At 42.0% G+C, this 21,245-nt stretch overlaps 2 protein-coding genes across 6 annotated transcripts in view; one reads left to right on the plus strand and one right to left on the minus strand.

The window, feature by feature from the left end:
- Nucleotides 1-329: 329 nt before the first annotated feature.
- On the minus strand, nt 330-4,318 carry TMEM60 (transmembrane protein 60). Its single transcript, XM_059847424.1, has 2 exons — nt 4,219-4,318; nt 330-987 (listed from the first exon to the last, which is right to left on the minus strand). Exon 2 carries the CDS (start codon nt 943-945, stop codon nt 541-543), a length of 405 nt encoding a protein of 134 aa, XP_059703407.1. The 5' UTR covers nt 946-987; nt 4,219-4,318; the 3' UTR covers nt 330-540.
- Nucleotides 4,319-4,731: 413 nt separating this feature from the next.
- Nucleotides 4,732-21,245, plus strand: part of PHTF2 (putative homeodomain transcription factor 2) — a 63,303-nt gene continuing 46,789 nt past the window's right edge. For 3 of the 5 annotated variants that reach the window (XR_009486626.1, XM_059847425.1, XM_059847428.1), the window contains exons 1-2: nt 4,732-4,868; nt 19,059-19,135. Coding sequence is in view for 4 of the 5 variants with exons in the window: in XM_059847425.1 (XP_059703408.1) it covers nt 19,091-19,135 (45 nt within the window). In the remaining variant the exon portion in view is untranslated. Of the gene's footprint in view, nt 4,869-5,421; nt 5,444-10,342; nt 10,689-19,058; nt 19,136-21,245 lie in introns of those variants that run through there. The other 2 variants (XM_059847427.1, XM_059847426.1) reach the window with 2 other exon arrangements.

A 21,245-nucleotide genomic window follows, 5' to 3' on the forward strand; every position in this document is an offset into this window, starting at 1 on the left:
ACACTGGTAATGGAATCTCACTGTCTAAAAAAAAAAAAAAAGGTGTATTACTTAACTCCTTTTCTTGCTCTTGCTCTTATTTGGCTGCTGTCAATTGTTACTGATTTTTAAAGCAAATTTAGCTCCTTATGGAAATTATTGTTAACTGGTTATTTCTTGACTTACAGCATAAGTAGCAGAAAATGTTAGTCCTCTTTCCCAGGATTACTCAATGTGCTGAATACTCTGGGTAGAACATTTGTGGTTTCTTTGACAAGGTCTTCTACCTGCACTTGAAGAACCCATATCTTATTCCATGTAACAAATATCAGTAATCATATTAGAACAGCTTATGTTGAACAAATACTTTTATTTACAAGAGCATATGTGAGTTTTAAAATAAAAAAATGAAAATGTCTACTTTCAGTCTTCAGTCTGCTTTAGCTTAAGTCTCCAGCTTGACTCATTTGGCTTTCTAGTTTGAAGATCAAATTTGTGGCAAAATGGTAACAATCTAGTAATTTGGTGCCAGCCTTGGCACCGGAAACCACCTGGCATAGCCTAGTCTCTTCGTACATAGAAGATATTGTATCCAAGTTCCACCATGCCCCCAAGCAGCAAGGCCCAGAGCGGGATGAACACATAGGCCAGTTTCATGGTGGTGAATCGCTGCAGCTTGGCACACAGGGCCAGGCAGAAGGCCAATTTCAGCAGCATGGCAATGAGGTACCAGACTTTCTTCTTCATGTTCTGGGAGCCATTGCGGGGGTCAAAGCCAGACTTGCAGCGTCCAGCCATTTTTACAATCAGCATAACTAGAAGAATCGTGTCAAATATCCACACTGGAATAAAAATGAGGAACCAGTTCCACGGTGCTTTCTCATCCAACTTCAGCACCAGCATGATCAGGAAGAGTAAGGTAAAGAGCCATGTCAGCAGCACTCTTTGCGCCAGGGACATTCTCATTTAAACAGCTTTGAGAGGAAGGCCTTCGCTGTCAGCAACAACCTAACAAAACAAAAAGGGGAGGGAAGGCATCAAAAGATGGCACTACACCACCATGAGGCATATTCCATAAAGGAGACCAATTCCTTGCTCTTGCTTTCCCACTCCTAGCCTCACCCACATACTGCTTCCTAGCACTTTCATAATTAGCATGCTCAGCTGAGCAGTGTTCCAGTCCACCATTCCCTTGGAGTGCCTTAAGTCAGCTGAGTAACTGCCTTCATCTAAATTTGTTCTGTGAAACAAAGTGTACTTTAATCCCAAACAAGCTGTCAGACTCATTTAGGGATTTTTGAATGCTAAGAATATGTTTAGATCCATTTTCCACCAGGTCTGAGGCACTCAGAAAAAAAACCATAACAGTCCTGTCTCTGTAACAAAATATCCACAGTAAAATGTGAACCAGCACAAAGGAGCCCCAAAACCCTCGGAGGGATCCTGCAGTTTGCACAGCTGCAGCTGAAGTGATCTGGGCTCAAACTGAGCCAGTGAGCATTGCCCGGCTTTCTGTCAGCCAGCAATCTTGAAATTACTAAAAGCTAGAGATAAGGTTTGCTTTTTGGCAGGTATCTCAAGTATTTCAGACACTGGCTGACAGGTTTATTGGCTGGGTAGGATATTTTAATTTCTCTGTAGTCATGACAAAAGAAAAAGACAAATGCATCTGCTGCTGCAGTCATGAAAGTGAAGTTTTTATCTTCCTAACTGGATAGTCTTTACCACCACATCTGCCAAAAGCCTTTCACTACAAGTGCAAAAAGCAGAAGTGTGAAGGACTGTGATCTTCCTCTAGATTTCATGCTACAAAAATGAATAATTTTTACCAGTGAAATGGCGCTGAAATAGGTATTTTATTTATTTAAAATTTTTGAGTTAAATTTTTTACTAATTCCCTTTAGAACACAAATAGTCTTTCACCTGAAATAAGAAAATGAGCTTTTATTTGTTCCAGACTAGAAGAATATTTGAATTACTGGAAGTGTGATGTTGTATTCTGAAGCACTGAATCCTCAGCACCAGATGCTGAGGGAAGGATAAGAGCTGCTTCCCCTGTGTCCCCAGTGCCCATGCCCAGAAGCTGCTCCTGCTGCTTCCTGTGTGTTATTACACAACATCACCTGACTGTGGCTGCTGAACTCACCCAACAAGCACAAATCTACAAATCTACTGCCACCCTTTTTTTTTTTTTTTTAAACTGGAATAGTTTTTTGCCAGATTAGAAAGTTGAACAAATTCTGTGCTCAGATAAGATTTGCTGCTGGAAGGAGGGAAATAAAAGTTGGTGTCTCAACTGGTTATGAGATGACCTACTATTTTACAGTGAGGGGATAAGAATTTTGTACATCACTGAAATCATCCTACAGTTTAAATCTGCAACTTCCGATACACAGTTCCACAAACAGATCTATTATTTTGTTCAGTCTGGGTTTGAAGTTTGAATGGATTTGATTTAGTGGAGAGCAGTAAGATTTCTTGTAAGAAGATTCAGTTTTGCCTAAAATAATCTTAATTGGAGTTGCAGTCAGTGCATCCCCTCTTTGTTTTGGGGCTGAACCTTGTGTCCAAGTCAGGCCAGTTCCCTGAACTGAACTAGAAAAAACAAAGAAAGTTTAAAGTAGAATTTTGTAGTTTTGCTTTTCACAGTCTCAGTTCTGCTCAGATCACTAAAGGGTATGGTTAAAGGCAGTTCCTGACAGGGTGGAAGCAAGACCCCTCAGCCTGCTCTTTGTTGGGGAAGAGAGGAAACTCAGAAGCAGCACTCAAGAGTTAAGGGGACAAAAAAATTGGAGAAGGTTTAGATAGCATTGTTTTGCTCTTGTTACAGAAACAAACCTAAACCAGCTGGCAGGGGATTACAGAACAATTACTATGTCTGGCCTAAAGCATTTACAGTATTTTGAAAACACTTGCAATATTCTCAAGTGCAAGTCTGTGGCTAAAGTGAGGAGTCATGGTCATCAAGTTTCAACATTCTTTTCATGAGAATGTTTTTCAAAACCAGTTCTGGAAATCAATGCTACAAACACTACAAGAAGGGCACTCTCTTATTCACTTTCTCTAAACTGGAGAAAGCAGAAACCAAACAGAAACAGACTGGAAACTTGGGTCTGAAAGGAGAAAAGAAACTCAACACTCTTAGAAGTATCAGGTTATCAGATATTCAAAGAAGGTGCTATCACCTGTCTCTGGAGGAAACACAAAGCTACTGAAGATGTATAACATGGGGCTTCTCGATTTGAATGTTGTTCACTTGAAAATACTTTCAGTTTGCTAAGAACCACTTTGCAACAACTGGAAAAAACAGGCAGAAAATTCAGCATGGGAAGTTACACTGCCTTTCTCTGACCTAACAGACACTCCTGCCAGATCGGGCAGGACTGCAAGGCTCCAGCCAGTTTTAGAGGCATTTTGAGATGAAAACTCAAGAAAATCCAAGTGTACTTTTGAGATCTAAGAGTCCGAGTAAAGAAAGCTCCTAGATTTTAAAGGCTGAGAGCTGGATATAGAACTGACATAACAATGAAGGTTTTGATTACATGGAGCATTTGATTATCTCATAATGAAAGAAAGATGATGGGCAGATTCTTTGCAAGAGCCCAGCTATCCCAACAAGCTGGGTGACACTGGGAAAAGGATGCAGCTGTGCTACGGGTCTGAACTGGCTCTTCAATGAGAGAGAGCACTGATGGGATGTCAGAGTGGGAAAATAAAAAAGCTCTTGACTCCTATTAAAGGACCGAGATAATTAGAGAGTATTTTCAGTGAGGAGAAACTATCCAAGGAGCATCACTGACCTTGGTGGGATGATCTGCATAACGAGGATATTATGATAGCTAATACTGTACCGTTTACGAGAAAAAAAATTAAAAAAAAGAGGAGGGCAACTAACATATGACAGTCAGCTCAGCAGTAATAACATGAACCTACACATTTAGATTTAAACCTTGAGCATCGCCTAAAAAAGTCCTGAAATTCGTATTATGGTAAAACCATATTAAACAGAACCCCAGTTCGATTAAATACCGCTTTAGAGCCTATTCCGATCGTATGGATAATTTAACACTTCGAAAAAAATACTGCGGTAGGCCCGGCTTAAAACCCCATTTAAACACAGCTTTGTATTCACAAACTCGGCCCCTCCCTCGGCCTCACGGCCTTGTCCGGCCAGGCCCCTCTTCCTCGGCCGTGCCGGAGGTCCCAGAGGCGGGAACCCCCTCGCTGCCCGTCACCTACCGCAGGTCCCGGCGCATCCCCCGGTCCGCGGGGCCCGCGCTCAGCTGAGGGGGCGCGGGGCCCTCCCCGCCCGCTCCGCCTCTGGGAACCGCCCGCCTCCCTCACCCGCCCCGCATCTGCTATTGGCCAGCGGGGACGCGCGTCCTGCCGCCCCTCATTGTTATTGGGCCACAGCGACGTCGCTCAAGTTAATCCCGCCTTCCTATCCCAGCCGTCGGTGACGCCCCCCGAGCCCGGGCCGCCCATCCCGACCGGTGGCGGGTCAGCCTGGAGGCCCGCCCCCGTCGTCGATTGGTCTAAAGGGCTGTCTGTCACAGTGGCCCCGCCTCCGCCCCGCGGCCTGTCCGTCAAGGGCAGCCCCGCCTTCCTCGTGTTCTCGTTGGGCTGGGCCGCCGCCAATCACTCCTCGGCCCCGCCCCCGAAGGCGGGGGGGCGACGCTGGCTGCCGGCCCGCGCTGGCCCCGCCCCCGGCCCGGCGGCGCGCGCGGGTGGCGCGCTGTTGCTGCCGCCGCTGGCGCCTGGACGCGCGCGCCGCTGCCCCCCCTCGCGCTTCCCCGCCAGCTGTTGCCTCGCGCGCGCCTTCCCGCCGCCGCCTCGCGCTCCCGCCACCGTTGCGTGCGGCGCGCGCTGCCCCGCGGCATCGGCGAACGGTGAGATGGCGGCGGGGGGGGCTCCGGCACCCGGGCTGGGCTCCGGCACCCGGGCAGGGCTCCGGCACCCGGGCAGGGCTCCGGCACCCAGGGGCGTCTCCGCCCCGCCGGGGCAGCGGCGGGGGGAAAACCGGGGCGCCGAGTTCCCCGCGCGGCTGGGGAAGGGGCCGACCGGGGCGCGGGGGGCCGGCCGGGGCGAGGCGGCGGTGCCCTCTCGGTGCTAGGGGACAGCGCGGCGGAGGCGCGGGACGCGCATCACCGGCGGGGCTTCCGCGGCTCCCCTGGCCGGGCGGCGGGAGCGGGGAGGCTGCCGCCCCCCACCTCCCCCGGGGCAGCCCCTGCCGGGGCAAGGGCGGGCGGCCCGCGGCCTCCGCGGCGCCGCGGTTCCCTCCGGCGGGAGCCGGCGCTGTGCCGGCGCCGCTGGGGCGGGGGTCTGAGCGCGGCTCCGAGCGGCCCCTGCCCGCCACGCCGCGCACCCGCATCGGGTCCGGCCGGGCAGCGGCCGCGCCGTCCCGGAGCCGTCGGTGTCCGGGCTGCCGTGTGCTCAGGCGTCGGTGCGGGCGGCAGAGGTGCAGGTACGGTCCGGGGCCCTTGCCGTGCTTGGGGCTCTGCTGTGAGGCACCTTCTCCCCGCTGAGCTGCTTGAGCGTACCGGGAGCTGCCTCAGTGCCTGTGTCAGGTGATAGAACGTCTTTTTTGCTTCCCTTCAGAGCTCCTGAATTTCAGCATCTTCGTGTTCGTCTCTGACCTCGTCTCGTATATCTCGTGTTTTACATGCATTTATGTTTTCTTTTGCTTTAGCCTTTTTTTTTTTTTTACCCCCCTCTTTTCCACCCTAAAGCAGTGACAACCTGACTTCAGCTTATCCTTGTTTTTCCGTTTGGGAATCAAAATATTAGGGAACTTCTCAAACTCAAAGTTTCTGCTGTCACATTCATTTTCTTGGTGTTTTATTTGCTGTCTTTTCTGTGAGAAACAAAGGAACTGAGGAAAATTATCCCACAGTACTAGAACTGTGCAGGTGTTTGTTACGTTTACTTCTGTTTCTCATACCCTAGCCTCTGAGGGTGTGTTACTCAGATATATCAGATTCAGTGAAACTTTGAGTCCATAGTGTTAAGCTCTGTGCCTGGTATTTTGCCTTTTACTGCTTTTACATGTTACTGGTCACTTGAAAAACAATGCTGCCCAGTCTTGCATTTTGTTCCAAATTTGCCAGTGTCTTATCCATCTGTCATATAATTAAATGGAAAAAGTAATTAATTGGAAAACCTGACTTGTTGAAAGTACTTTAATTAATGTTCTGAAATTCTTTGTAAAGAAATGTTCCTACAGAAAATACAGCTTGCCTTACACTTTGGAGGCACAAGTTCTCTAGTAGGAATGAGACTGGGGATGGTGTGTCATCAGTAATTTGTCTGCTTATATCTGCCTGTTGATGATGTTAAACAGATGGTGGTATCTGTTTTATCAGGGAGAAGTGCATCACTTGAAATAACCTGTTAATCCTAGTAAGTGATTCCTAATATCTTCAGCTGCACTTGGAGTGGTCAGTAAGCAGCAGAAGGATGTGTTTCTGTATTTCTGTTACATACATTAGTACTTGGCATCAGACTTTGTTTCCCTGGGGTTAAGAGGCTAAAAGTGTTTTGTGCATAAATCTCTGGGTTATAAATAGCTCTATGCATTTGGCTATTTTTATAGCTCTGAAGTTTTGGTGATCTTCTTTCGTTTGCCTCTTTGCTTGTGACTCCCTGGAAAGGATAATCCTTTTCTCAGAAGTTTTATTTTTGTTCCACTAAGGTGTTTATGAATGTATGTATGCACATCACTTTGATGGACTCCATTGTACAGTGTTTGCAAGCAACTTTCATTTCTGAAGGTGAAGGTTGAGAGCAGTGCTTGGGACATGTGTATTTAAGATCTCAATCCATGTTTGAAGTGGAATGTTTGTGCAGTTACACACTCTGTTGCTATGTTTTACTGCCAATGTATGTTTTTATTCTGGATATAAATATTACAAAGGATAAAACATGAGCCTGAGTCACCAGAAGAAGAATTCGGAAACCTAGTTGGTTTAATTCAATGTTTGCACTATAATTTTTTCTCCTTGCGTTGTGTGGATCGTGACATACAAATAAGTTGTCAGTAATTGTTGGGAACTCCATGGAGAATTTCAAGTATTCTGGCAGTACTGGATTTCTCCCAAAGAGTTAGCTCAGCTTGTCTCAAAAAGTTGATCCCGGCTGTATCCATAGCTGCTGGGCATTGGTGTGAATTCTGGGAGAAATCAAAGTCCTGTAGGTTTTGAAAGAGGAAACAGTATTGATGTGTTTTAGAGGGGGGACAGAGGTGTGTGTGTGTGTGTGTGTGTGTGTGTTAAAGAATTCCAGTCAGCCTGGTTTGAGGCAGTTGACCAGGCAGTGAGGGGTGGAGTGCTGTTGGAGTTGAACAATGCTGTTCCTGTCACAGCTGGCAGGGGTCACTGGAAAGCAGTGGACTTTATTTCTTTCCTAATTCTCCAAAGTTACATATACTGTCTTCCTTGGCTTTTTCTATATATCTGTCTTTACTTATTTCTAGTAGAAATACTGTTGAAATTTTTTGTCTTTTCTCAGGACCCCCATGAGTGAGAATGATACCAGTCAAAGATTGGGGTTTGGGTTTTCCTTTGTCTGTGAGGAAGTTCTTTTCATAATAAACAGTGTTGTTTATGGATTCATCATCAGACAGTTTATGTGGATTTTTAGCAAGACTTATTAAGGGCACAGAGCTTGTACAATTGCTTCCTTTGTCTGTCTTCTCCCATTTGAGTCACTTCTTGCTCAGATGATGAAACCAAAGTTAATGGCAACTGAAAGACATTAACTACCTACACTGTGACAAATTTTTATAAAACTTTTGATAGGTAGTGTCCCAAATAATTATTCCTACCCAAAACAGGCAGTCATAAGTGAGTCCCTCCCTTCTCCAAGAAGTGAGCAACTGCTGGGCAGTCTTTGTGCTGAGCTCTGAGCCATCAGCACTAGCCTGCTTTGACTGGCCCAGCCAAGCACTTGGGATGGTTGTTATGATGGGTGGGGGGCAGGAAAAATATTCTGGGTGGGGACAATGGTAAGAGCAGGCAGACTTAATTGCTTCTGCCCACAGAGCAAGGTAGGCCTGTTTTTTCTCTTAATGTTTTTTTGTTTTATGAAGGAAACAAAACAAAACTCTTGGGGTACCTGTCAGAGGTACTGCTGCATCTTCCTGTTTGAGGACAATTGATCACCACTTACTCAAAGATATGTAGTGGTGTGAAAAGTAACAGACTTTGAAAGCTTTTAATATCATGTTTTCTCCCTTGAGTTTACTGTTCTGTTATTTATAAAGGTCCTTTTTGATGGGTGCAGAGGAGGAAATGGTTAACTCTTTGAAGAAATTATATTCAAATTTTAAAGAACCCAAAGAGCTTAATAAATTGCCATAAGGGAAAAAAGAGTTAATACTGATTACAGTGATAATGTATTGCTGTGTAATGTTTGGGTATGCTCTACTTGTAATCATAGAATAATTTAGCAAAGAGTCATTGGAGGTCATCAGTCTGGTCCAGCCCCATCTCAGAGCAGCTTCAAAGTTAGAGCAAACACGTATACATATAGAGAGATAGCCATTGTGGTGTCAGGAAATTTAGAAATACAGCTTGTGTTTGTGGTGGGCTTTTTTGTTTGTTTTTTTTTTAGTTGAAGGGTAGGATATCAGGGAGTTCCTAGAACTATTGTCCTATTTCTTAATTTATGCATGTGAATGGGATTATTTTTCCAAATTTGTTTCTGCTGGGAATACATGTAATGTTCAGTATTTAATTCTTTGCTCATTTGAGGTGATCTTGGTAGATGTTCTCCAAAGAGCCTTGATGGCTTTCTGGAATGAGTCCAAGCATTGGACTCCTATTTGCAAATAATTTGTGGTTCTCTTCTTAAAAAAATAAAATACAACTGCAGAGTGGGAGAAGAAATTAAAGCAATATCACATCAAACGTGAAATCGTGCAAGCCTTGCATTTTGGAAGTTGGCCAGCGCCAGATGCTTTTGGGGTTTAGGTGGTTGGCAGATGCTGCCTTGGCAGCTGAACACTCTTGGTGTTGATGTGTCCAAGGGACAGTTTGTTCTGTGTGTGGCTCATACTCTCCTTGGTGTTGGCCTCTGGCTGTCGTGCGGTCGGGTTCAGGGCAGTGTTTGGATGGCCCAGCACAGCCCAGTGATCTCTTTGGATGCTTTCTTGCGTCCTGGGTTATAAAGCTTGAGATTCCCTCAGCTGTGTGTTTATTTTTTTTCCCTTATTATTATTGTTATTGTGTGTTTAAATAGCTGCTTTATTTTCGAATGAGAGTAAAATCTTGGCTTCAGTGACTTCCTGTGGCAATGAGTCTAACAGTCTACTTATGTGTTGTAATATAATATTTCTCTGTTAAAAATTTGGCTTTGCTGTCCTCTCAGCTTAGTTAATAAATGAAGTTGCCTGTATTACTGGGAACCTGTTGTTTTCTTGACTTTATTTTCTGTTTTCTCTTGAAGTCTCATTTAATTTATTAAAATGCCTTATTTTTCGGTTCATGGTTGCCTGTTTCAATAGGAGAGTCTTTCAAGTTGTTGGTAATTCATAGCCCTTCTCCCCAATATTTTAATATTCTTCTCCTAATAAAGTAGGTGTATTTCAAATCAGATTGCATAGCTGATGAACAGAACTGTACTGTAGTGTTTTCCTTGTCATCCCCCTTTTATTCAGGTCTCCCTGCTCTTCTGACTGTATTACATTGGATGGCAAAGGTCCCTGAACTGCTGAAGTTCCTTTCTGGATTTGAGATATCATTTCTTAAGGCTTTTAGTGGTGTTCATAGTTTGCTCCCCCTGCTATCCCTTACAGATAACATTGACATGGTTGATACTGAATTCCATTTATTTTGCCTTTTCATTGTTAAAGTTTATGCATATTCTTAAGCTTTTCTAGTTTAAGATTGCCATCTAGAAATGTTACTGCTTCAGGTTTTCTTTTCTTTTTTGCAGTATAAAAGATAAATATAGTGAGCACTGCTGAGCCTTTTAACAGAAGCTTAAAATTTGGAATAATAGGACAGGGTTCAGTTCATTCTATTTCAGAACTTAATTTAGGCAGTACTTCACAAAAATGGTAGTCTGCTGGTCCAGATAGGAGGAGGAGAGGGGAAATAGCCCTAATTAGTTGAGATTACTGTGTTAATGGTGCTTGAGGAGGTTTATGGGGAGAGATCCAGAGTGTTCAAGCTGGCTGTGGTCAGAGCTGCCTTGGTGCCGTTGGTGCTCACTGTTAGTGCCATTTGTACATGAAGCTCTGTGGAGGTGAGTTGTGTGAGAGCAGCTTGTGGGCTCAGCAGGGGCAGCCAGAGCCTGGGAGCTGTGTCCTGTGTGATGGGCTCTGGGGCTGGCAGCTTTTCACTAAGGACAGTGTCCTGTGGTGATACTGGTTTAGAGTGGTTAAAACCCTCGTGGAGCCTTACAGGGCCATCCTGACCTTCGCCTTTGGGTGTGTGGACGTGTCTTTAGGAAGAGATTGTGTCTGCTTGAAGTTCCCTCTAGAGCTCTGGGAGCCAGCTGGAATGTGGGGAATTCCTCTACCCTTACCTGTCAGGGCCTGATTAGCAATGACATGGTGTCTGTGTTCATCTCTCTAGTAAAAGTCTGATGCTTGGAAAACTTCCCTGGAATTTGCCATTTCTGGATGCGCTTATCCTTGAACACCAGGCGCATGTGTGCTGGATGAGTGAGGCCCTGAATGTCTGCCTGTGTCACTGCTGTCTGTTAAGGTATGTGAAAGCTAGTGGAACATAGAAACACCAGACTAGGAAAATTTAGTCTGTTTGGTTTCAGGATTAGGGTGGTTCTGCATGAAGGAGAATGTGGATTTGCCTTGGACTGGCACTGACTGAATGGAAGACCTGCAGGCCAGTGGTCTGTGGTCCAAGGATCTGGGCATCAGGTGATCAATACCCTGCTCTCTGCAGACTGGATGCTGCTGTTAATCTTCATTATCCTGTTAGCTGATTGCAGTGAAGAATGTTGCTTCCAGATTTTGTTCAGTGTTTTGGCTGGTTTTAATCTGTGGCAATGTTTGCTTTACATAGATAACAGACTCTTTGGAAGTCTTTGACATCTTTCCAAAGGTTCTTTGAAAGTCCACATATGTTCTATCACTTGCTCTTGTCTATCAGTTAGTTTGACATGTCCAGAAATACTGATAGACCGAGACATGATCTTCCTGTGTAGAAAGTGCTGATTAGACCCTATCAGATAGTCTTTCGGGTATAATGGTGTTCCATTTTTAATGATTGTTTTGAGGACCTTGCCAGATACACATGTAAGGCTTGTTACTCTGCAATTCTTTGCTTGGATCACTCCAGAGACTTTTTTTTTTTTTTTTTTAAAGATTTAAAAATTCATGCTCAGCATTTTCAACTCTGTTCCTACAGAACAGTGGCTGTTATAAGAGGCAGCAGCTTTTTCCGACAGCTCAGCCACTTCATGCCTCAGCTGCTTCAAAAACTTGCTGGAGAACTATTTGTAGAACATGATGCAAACTTGGTGATTTAGGAGTGGTTTTCAGCTTCCTGACTGTAGTCATCAAGAAGCCACAACTCTCCTGTGCAGTGCCTGGTGACAGATAAACATGTCTTCCTAAACACAAGTCAGTATTTCCAGTGAGCAAGATTTATTATTGCGTTAGGAATCTCAAGAAAGAAGAAGGGAGCATGGCATTTTATTTCACGGCGGCGACTATATTTGTTTGGAGGGTTTTTTTTTTTCCAAATATTTGTTAAGGCAGCTACATATATATATATATATATATATATATAAAATTAAAAACTTGGTGTTTATAGAAATTCTGTTCCTTAATAAAGTTGTTACAGTTGTAAAAGCAGATGTATACATGCAATGTTTCAGGGATTTCTCAGTATAAGGTTGCAAATGTTTAATGGGATATGTATGTGTGTGCGTGTAGTATTCAGTACAAGAAACAGGAATAGAAAGAACTTGAGATTGACCGTCTGCTGGTTTGTATTTTTTTTTTTTTTTTAAGATACAGCATTTCAGAAATGGTTTGTAGATCCAGTGTACTAACAGCAGTTACTATATTTGGTGAGAATTTTGAAACTGAAACCTCTTATAGTAGATAAGAAGCAAAATTAACTTGAATATAGTTCCCTTTAAGGGCTTGGAGTCTCCTACCTTATTGAATAGCAGAATATGTTTAAATATTGGAAGCGTTTTGCTAATTGATAAATACTGCAGCAGGCTCAAAAGTAAATTATGGGAGGTGTAGAATCTTGGACTTCTCAGTTCAGAGTCTTTCCCCCCCTATTTATATGATTAAGGTATCTATGAGACTGTGTCAAGTTACTTCAAATGGAGCCATGAACCAGTTATGTAACAAAATTAAGAAAGTTGCACAGATCTTAAGGCAGTGATTCCAGAAATGTCTGCAGCAGTTGCAACAACTGCACGCAACGTTCTTTTACCATAACCTGAAATAAATCTCAGAAATCCCGATAGTCAACATTTTGTTGTTATTTCAGACAGTTGTGTAATTCACTGACAAAACAAACATTCCTTGGGTGGCAGTTATTTTGTGTGGCACTTCCTTGCTTCACATATTGGTGGCTTTGCTGTGGAAGTGAGGATGGCTAGGTTGGGTCTGCTTCCAATGAGATTTTGAAAGCTAGTTCTCACTGCATGCTCTGTGCTGTGTCTGTGCTGTGTCTGATATCTTCCTGCTTGGTTGGTATGTGATAAAGGGCATGAACTTATAAGGAAATAGGCAGCAGCAGCAATAGGATCAGGTGCAGTGGTTTGTGGGCAGAATACTGGGGCCTGAGAAGGTGTCAGCCTTTCAGCATCTGACATCTCACTGGAGGCACAGGCAGGCATGGACTTGCTGCTGCCAGATGTGTGTGTCTGTCACCATATATGACATGTTTGGTACATCTCTGTTCAAGAGCAGGGTTTGATACCCAGCAGCCAGCATAGGGTCTGATTCATGTCTTACTGTTGCTGCTGTTGGCCTGATGAGAGGCCTTCTCAAACAAGCAAAAACCTCCCAAAACAGACATTTAGGGATGTTAGCTTTTTTTTAATCAGTTATTTGGGGGTGATTGCATTTTGGGTTTTTGGGTTTTTTTGTGGGGTTTTGGGGGTTTTTTTGAGATGGAGTGAAGGGCAGAGTTTGAAAATTAACTCTCATGAGCAGCATCCTGGGAATGCTGGTATCCAGTTTTAGCAGAGTTTTGGTCTTCCTTGGGGAAAGCAAGTATGTTAATTCCTTTTTATTTACAAGCTGTTATGACTTTGGGTTGCAAGACAACTTGGGGGGCCTCAGCAGGCATGGCAGGAAGAGTACTTTTCATGCTGATTGCTGGATGTTATCCTTAAGTTAGCAGTGTCTGGGGTTTTCTCAATTTAACTTGACTTTTTTCCTTCAGTTTTGACTGCTGCAGGTTTTCTTAAGGGTAGCTGGAAGGAACATGATAAAACCTTCACTGAAAGGTGTGAACCTAGGAGTGACAAGTTTCTCATTTGCTTGTATACAATTTGCAGTTCTGAAATGCTGTTTTGAGAACAGTGATGCATAGATAAAGTACTTAAAAAGAACAGTGAGTGCATTGCTTAGTATTTGATGTTCCCTTTCAAAAAGGAGATGTAGGTTTAATGGTTTATGTGTAATGCACATGAAAAATAATGGTTCTTTTGGAGCATTGCTTTAAGGCTTTCATCCTGTTGTTTGTGGCAGTGGCAGAACTCCCCTGGGTTTAAGTGGAGGAAGGATAACTCCTGGTAAATTTAGTGCTGTATCTGCATTACAGGGATGCCTCCCTTGGTTTGCTATGTCATGGCAGAAGCAGCTTTTCAGTCAACAGCAGATGCCTAATGTGACTGGGCTGTTTATTGGGCTCATTTAAACTTAAAGTATCAAATAATGTCAGCAATTTAATTTAACTTGTATTTTGATATTGAATCTAGAAAGTGAAGGATTTTTCCTTTAATTTTTTTAATCATTGTTTTCTAGCTGTGTATGAACAAGTTTAATGCTTTAAGAGAGTTTGTGTGATACAAATGTTGCAATTAAATTAGTGGTTTAGGCCATAGTCTTTACTGTTCTGGTTCATTGTCTTTTCTTACCCTACATGCTGGGAATCTCAGTGAAAAGACACCTGTGATTGTGAAACTGCAATATGGAGGATCTAACATAATGGTAAATCAGTTCTAGCTTGGAAAGCAGTTGAAGAAACCAAGATGTAGTATTCTTATGACAGCCTTTTAAAAACTGCCTTTAATTTCCTGAAGGTAGTAAAAATCAATGACTTTTAAAAAAAACATTTGAGACAAAAGCAACCTAAATTTTGCAGTTTTAATTCTGATGATGTATAGTGAACATGCAACTTCATTGCATCATCAGCCTATGATCATAACGAGTTGAGAAGGACACTCAGGTCTTGACTCAACATCTGGATGGTATCCTGACCATTCAGGTTGGGATTGCTATAAAGGGAACAGGTTCCTTGAAATACTGAGTGATTCACAGTGTTTACAGGCAAGGACAGCAATTCTTTGCGTGTGCATCCTTGCTTGTGTTGTAGTTTTAATTATGTCCTTTTGCTAGTTGACACTGCTTAGACTTGTATATTCTTAAAAGCTATTTTTTTTCTTTGTCACTATGGAAGAGCACAATTTTATTCTTAACTTCTGTCAGTTCAGATTGCTTTAGACTGTCATTTAGAAGTGCATACATTTATGTCTGACTAGGGTCGCCAAAGCCCTGTGGATATGAGTAAAATTTCTAAATATACTTTGAATTTATTTAAATCCAGTCTTACTCAGTAAGCACTGCAGTACTGTGGGGCTTGAGCTCTTAGCTACCTGAAGGCATCTAAATTTAAATTTCTGTGGCTTTTGAGAAACTGCTACTTTGATTGCAAGGTGCATTGTGTAATATGATTATGCCCTGAACTGGGAAATAGCTAAGCAACCCCACCTTTGAATAGGGATCACCAAAACTAGGTAGTCCTCTCTATTAAGCTTTAAGAAAGTAATGAGGCTTTGATTAAAAAATACTGCTAGTATTCATAGCATTAATGTTTGATGGAAATGTAACGAAAGCTCTATTGACTGTTACAGAGAGGTTGTGATCAAGCTTTTATATTTGGATGCTCTATCTAATCTTTGAAGTTGGGGGTGTTTTTTGTGTTGTTCTGAAGTCTTCAGCTAGTTAAGATTAACTTAATCTTGCTGTAGTTACTCTGCAGAGGACATTGTACAACTGAGTGCTAAAGCTGGTCCCTATCCTAGATGCAGGTATTTGACAGAGAACATGGAGCAGAAGGCTGGGTCCAGAGAGGATGAGGGAAGAACCAGGCAGAAGAACAGGCACTGCTCTGTCTGCTTGTGTTTGTCTATCTCTTTTCACCTTTTTATCCAGTTGATCCCAGTGTGCTTTAGAGCCAGGCTTTTACAGGCTGACCTCAGGATCAATGTCAGCTGCAAACACAAATGGCAGGGTATGTTGTAATGCATATGCAGAGTTCTGAAATTGCTAAAATACTTAGTCTCCAGTGTGAGGTGTTCAGTGAGCTGTGGGGCAGGTAGTCAGAGCCAGGGCTGCTGCTGAAGTGCCTTGAGTTGTTTCCATCCATCCCTCACCCAGATAAGCTGGCTTCAGACTGAGTCTGTTAAACTCATAATGTCTCATTAAGCCCCCCAAAACCTGAAGACAAACTAAAAACCAAACCACAGGCAAATCTAGCTCCCACAAGCAGAAACACAGAAATAATTAAATAAACTTTTTCACCTTTCATTATTGTGCTGTCTCAGAAATGGTTGTGTAGCTCTTGAAGAAAGCATGTGATATTTCCTAGTAGAGGTATTTTTACTTAGCACACCAAATTGTTTTGAGACATCAATCCCATGATTTTGTCATATTTACTTTTGTAAGCACAATCTTTGCATTTGTTTATGCAAATGTGTATGCTAATAAGCTTTATATGCCACCAAAATAGATTTATGGAGGATTTAATGCAGAGAGTTTCTTAAAAATATGAAAACCATGGATAATCTAGATAACAGGTTTGTTGATAGAAATCAAATAAAGCTACTTCTTTCTATTTGGTTTGTAGTTTTCTGAGGTAATTTTTTCTTGAGGCAAAGGATTTTAGAGTGAATTAAAAAGCTACTGCAAACAAAGGTTACTGCCTTTAAAATGGCTGATAGCCATTTTTAGCCATATTCAATACAGTTTGAAGTCTTGGATTTATGAGTTAATGTTTGGTTTCCTGAAAAATAATTGACCTTGGAGAAAGACATCAAGTTGATGTAGCTGTTGAGGGAGAGGTTTCTGTCCAGGTTCAGCAGTTCTTTACTGCTGGTAAATGAGTTGTTCCAACCTTTGTTGGATCCTGTGATTAGGCTGGTAGGAAGTTGGGTGTATTGTATTTGAGAGGACTGTTATTTAAGAGAAATGAGAAGGAGTTAAAGGTCCCCAAGATGAGATCATGAAGGCAGGGAAGGTGAGGGTGTAAATGTGATCAGTATCTGCGTGCCCCCTTCCTGCACTGGCGCCTGTCACTGCTGTCACTGTGACTGTGTGATGTGGGTGGTGTGTGTGGAGGCCATGTGTGTGGGGGGAAGGGTTTTATGTCACTTTTGAGTCCAGTGGAGCAAAGGATTTTTAAAGTCAAGTTTAATTGAAGAGGTTTTCCAATAAGAAAGCAAGTCCTATTGTAAGCTTTGTATGGGTGAGAAAGAAAGGTGACCAGTTCATGTGATCTGTCAGGTTATAGCAGTCTCTCTTCGACTCCTTCCTTTATGTGATAGTATTTTTATATTTATTGTGCCAATGGATTCCTAATAATTGATAGATTCCTAATAATTGATAGTTGCTCTTAGGAAAACAGACTCTGTTATCAGAAGCAAATAGATCAGAAAACAATCACAGATGTTGACAGAGTCATGGCTGCCAGCTTTAGCTTACATGATATTTTCAACAGTGGAAAAATCGAGGTGTTTGCTTGCTCAGTTGTACCAATTGTCAGTGTTCTGACATTTCTGGAGTTTTCAATGACTGTCTAAGCTCTCTGAGACATTTCTTTCTCTTGAGTTGTAGTTTTATCTGAACTTGTATAGAAGATACAGGAGTTGCACTGTTAGAAATCTTAAAAATAGGTTCATTTGGGAACCATGAACATGTGTGGCATTATGTCTCTTAGAAATCCTCAGGCACTGATGTAATATCAATCCATTTGTTGAAGGTTTGTACTATAGTGTATATGGTGCATGTCCAAACTAAAGGCAGTATTACTTTTATCTTTTAAGTAATGCACTCTATAAAATAGGAGTATGTCTATTAGACATACTCCTATTTTATACAGTGCATTACTTAAAAGATATAGTCAGAGAAGAATGAACAAACAAATGTCAGTGCAGAACTGAGTCTTTTGGAGGGACATTTTTAAAATAAATAGAATCATACTGCATTGGAAGGGAGCCATGAGGATCATCAAGTCCATCTCCCTGGCCTTGCACAGGACAACCCCATCTCTGTGGCCCTCCATTGGGTGCTGTCTTACAACTGAATGTCTTTTGTGTTGTGGTGCCCAGAACTGCCCCCAGCACTTGAGATGAGGCCATCCCAGTGCAGAGCAGAGTGGACAGTCCCCTCCCTTGCCCAGCTGGCCATGCTGTGCCTGATGTCACCAGGACAGGGTTGGCCCTCCTGACTGCTAGGGTGCTGCTGGCTCGTGTTCCCATGAACCAGGACCCCAGTTTCTGCAGTTTCTCTCCAACCTTTTGTTCCCCAGTCTTTATGCACAACCAGGGTTGTCCCAGGTGCAGAATGTGGCACTTTCACTTGATGATGAACTTCATGTGGTTAATACCTGCTTTAGGGAAAAAACATCCCAAACCCTGAATTTTTTGGTGATGAATAATGTGTCATGAGTTCCTCTAATGCTTAGGTCTTTCATAAAGACACTCATTTTAATCTATTGGACAGTTTTGGTTTCTATCCCATTTGCTGAATGTTGAATTTTTGTATGCCTTTCTTATCTGTGTTAAAGCTGTAAACAAATGTCTTTAAATCAAGAGGTAGATCCCAAATAGTCTTTTATTATATAAATTCCCTACAGGTTAATAATTCTTGCTTCCTTTTAATGAAGCAATATAAGGTGTAATGTTATCAGTTGATACTGACAACTTAAGTGTAATATTTTTATTCAGGCTAGATCTCGGAAAATGCTTGGTGTATAGTTTGGTGTTTGGGGACTAAGTCACTGCCCTCCTTATGACATCCTTAACCATGTCCTTGCCATCAGTGAGGCCACTCTCAGGGTGTTGGCTGCAGTTCTGGGCTTCCCAGTACAAGAGAGGCACAGATATATATCTGAAGGCTTTTTATGTTTTTCTTTTTTTTTTTTCCCCTCTCTTAATGAACTCTGGCTGATTACACAAAGGAAGACTATAAAAATTAGTTTTAAGATAGAAATATTTTACATAAGCTGAAAGGTTGGGTTTTGGTCTTTTTTTCATGCTGATTGCTGATTACAGTGGCATCAAAGATTATCTAATGCTGTTGCTATTTGTTACCATTAAAAGAACCATACCATTCTTTCTTGGTTTTCTCCTTTTGACTTAGTTTTGGTCTACTGTTTTTATGAGGGTGCTAGTTATGATTAGTGAAGTTCTAGGACTGATATTGTTTTGTTCTCCAAGTATATCTAATAGTGTGTATAAATTTTTCTTGCATTTTTAACAATTGTTGCTCTACTTCAGAATACTGTGTTGGGCTAATAACTATAGGTTGCTTAATTTATCAGGAAAAAAAAGAAAAGACTGCATGTAATAAAGCACTTGTGAGGTTCCTGTGAGACAATGACAGATCACCTCTGTTCGGGCTGTGTGTTTTACTGGGAAGGAAGGACAAAACTGGGGCTTTTGATGTCCTGTAGCAGCAGATTTGTAACTTTTTGTTTGCCTAGAGGAGAAAGCCCATACTCTTAGTGGAATAGAGATGAAGCAATGTGTAAAGTAAATACAGCTGTTCAGTGATTTGCAGGTAACGGGAGTGTTTCTGCATTCCCTGCTTGGCCTTCGCAGGGAAGTGGAAGTAAAGTTCTGTCTCTTTCTGTTAACAGCCTAAAATGACTCTGTGAATTCAGTGGAATAAATGGCGTCCAAAGTAACTGATGCTATAGTTTGGTACCAGAAAAAGGTAAGATTTCTATTTGTTTTTATGTTGGCTTATTGTGTTTATGTGTTAATATAACAAGTATAAAATACGCATTACTTGTTAGCATTGTATGAGAGTGAGTAGCTTGAAACTTTTCTTCCATATGTAAATAAGTATTTAGTGACATTAAATAGCTTTTAGTCTCTAGCTAAGTCTATAGTCTTAAGTCTATAGCTTTTAGTCTATAGTCTTCTAGCTGAAAACTCCTTACTCCCTTGGTTACCTGTGCTCTGCAAAAACCCAAATTTTGCTTTCTCAGTAGAGTGTTAATTAATGTACAGGAGAAAGTTGTTTCTAAAGCGCAGAAAAGAATCTTTGTATTTAAGTAGAAAGTAAGAATTGAAACAAATTTTCTGACAGTAACAAAACCCCTGTATAATAAGTACCCAAGAGAGTCTTGGCTCTCTGTGGTTTAATTAGTTTCTGTGGGTCAGTGTTTTCCTTGGGTCCATGGCTGTCTTTTGGAGAGGGAACATCTTGTCCTAAAGCAAATAATGCAGTGGTCTTCAAAACAGAAATTCTGGTTAGCTTCTAGCAAAGCAACAGTTACTTGCTAGAAATAAGGTAATAGAGGTCTGCTTTGCTGAGGTCTTTACAACAGTGAATTAAAGGTACAGTTGAAAGAGCAGAAAAATTAATTTTGCTGACTTAATTTATACCAATCATTCAATTATGTATTAAAAACTTGAAAATAATTCCCAGTTTAATGATGAATTTTTGTTTGTTTTTTTTTACCATTTACTCTGATTTGGAAGATGACTTGTAAAAGATCTAATGTAATGAAATTCAGTGCAAGATCTCATGGAAGGGGAAAGTGATGTTGATTTTACCTGCTTCCACTCATTCTCTCACACAATTCACTCACTATGTAGAGATATCAGAGTACTGATGATATCCAGACACCAAGCTGTGTTTGTATTTGGTCTGGCCAGGATCCCTTTGTGCAGTGCAAGAGATGCTGGGTGTCAGGTCCTCATCATGTCTCTGAGGTTGTTTTTGTTGGTGATGATGCACTATCCTTTGGACAGATCTTTCATGATATTCAGCTTTACATATAGATGGTTCCATGATGCAAGAAAGATCCTGCAGTCTCTGTAAATCTTAAGTTCGTGTTTGTTGTCTGGTTGGTTTTGGGTTTTTTTTTTTCAAATACATGTGTGTTTCCTATTGGTCATACAGTTAAAGGATATGCTCCAAGTTTCCATCCTCCTGATGTTAGGAAGGCAGGATGAGTCACTGAGGTGTGATTTTACAGAGGGCAGACCTTCTGATCTTGATATAATCCAGCCATTCCTCAGTTTTACTTTTCCCAGGACATTGCTCCTAACAGGATTACTTGTTATCAGTACAGGTCATTCTTTTAACCCTTGTTCTGTTGTTTTTTTCCCAATGATTTCACACATGTCTCCATTTTCTTTGTTCATAGTAAAACCAATGTTTCTGTGGTGAATCTCTGTAGGCTTTAACAGAGGTCTGCTTGGCCAGGAATTGCACAGTGCCTGTATGTCACGGAGTTGTGGTGAGGTGGCTTTTGTTACAAGAGGGATAAGATGTATAAACCAGATGCTGGTCTTCTCCGTGGTGTGAACAAAATTTAATTGCAATCCACATATGGACTGGGATCTGCCAAATGAGCAAGTTATGTTACTTTAGTATGAGGAAGTATAATGTTTTGAGGCAAATGGCTGTATTGCAGAAAAGTTGCAGATATTCATGTGATTTAGACTGTAATTTCTTAGGTACCACAAATTCGGGGTTCTCTTGGATCTGGCTGGTAACCCCAAAGAGTTTTCTAACTCCGTAGTGTGATGAGTGTGATCTGTTCCTGGGCGTATCCAGACTCTTTCACCTTTGCCCTTGATTTGCTTATTTATTTGTTTAAATCTGTTACATGGCACAGTGCTTTTTACCCATGGATTTTTTGTTCAAACCGAAGATTTCCTTTTGGGAACAGAAAGAGCTGTGCTAGTGTTTAGTTGATGCCAGACTTTCTTTTTCAGTCCTTGCTTATGACATCAAGATACTGAACTGTAAGACCTGTTGTTTGCTTCCCATTTCAAATTTCAATTTCAGTTTTTATTGTAGTTGTTAG

Source organism: Haemorhous mexicanus, chromosome 5 (assembly GCF_027477595.1).
Source record: "Haemorhous mexicanus isolate bHaeMex1 chromosome 5, bHaeMex1.pri, whole genome shotgun sequence".
Taxonomy (NCBI): domain Eukaryota; kingdom Metazoa; phylum Chordata; class Aves; order Passeriformes; family Fringillidae; genus Haemorhous; species Haemorhous mexicanus.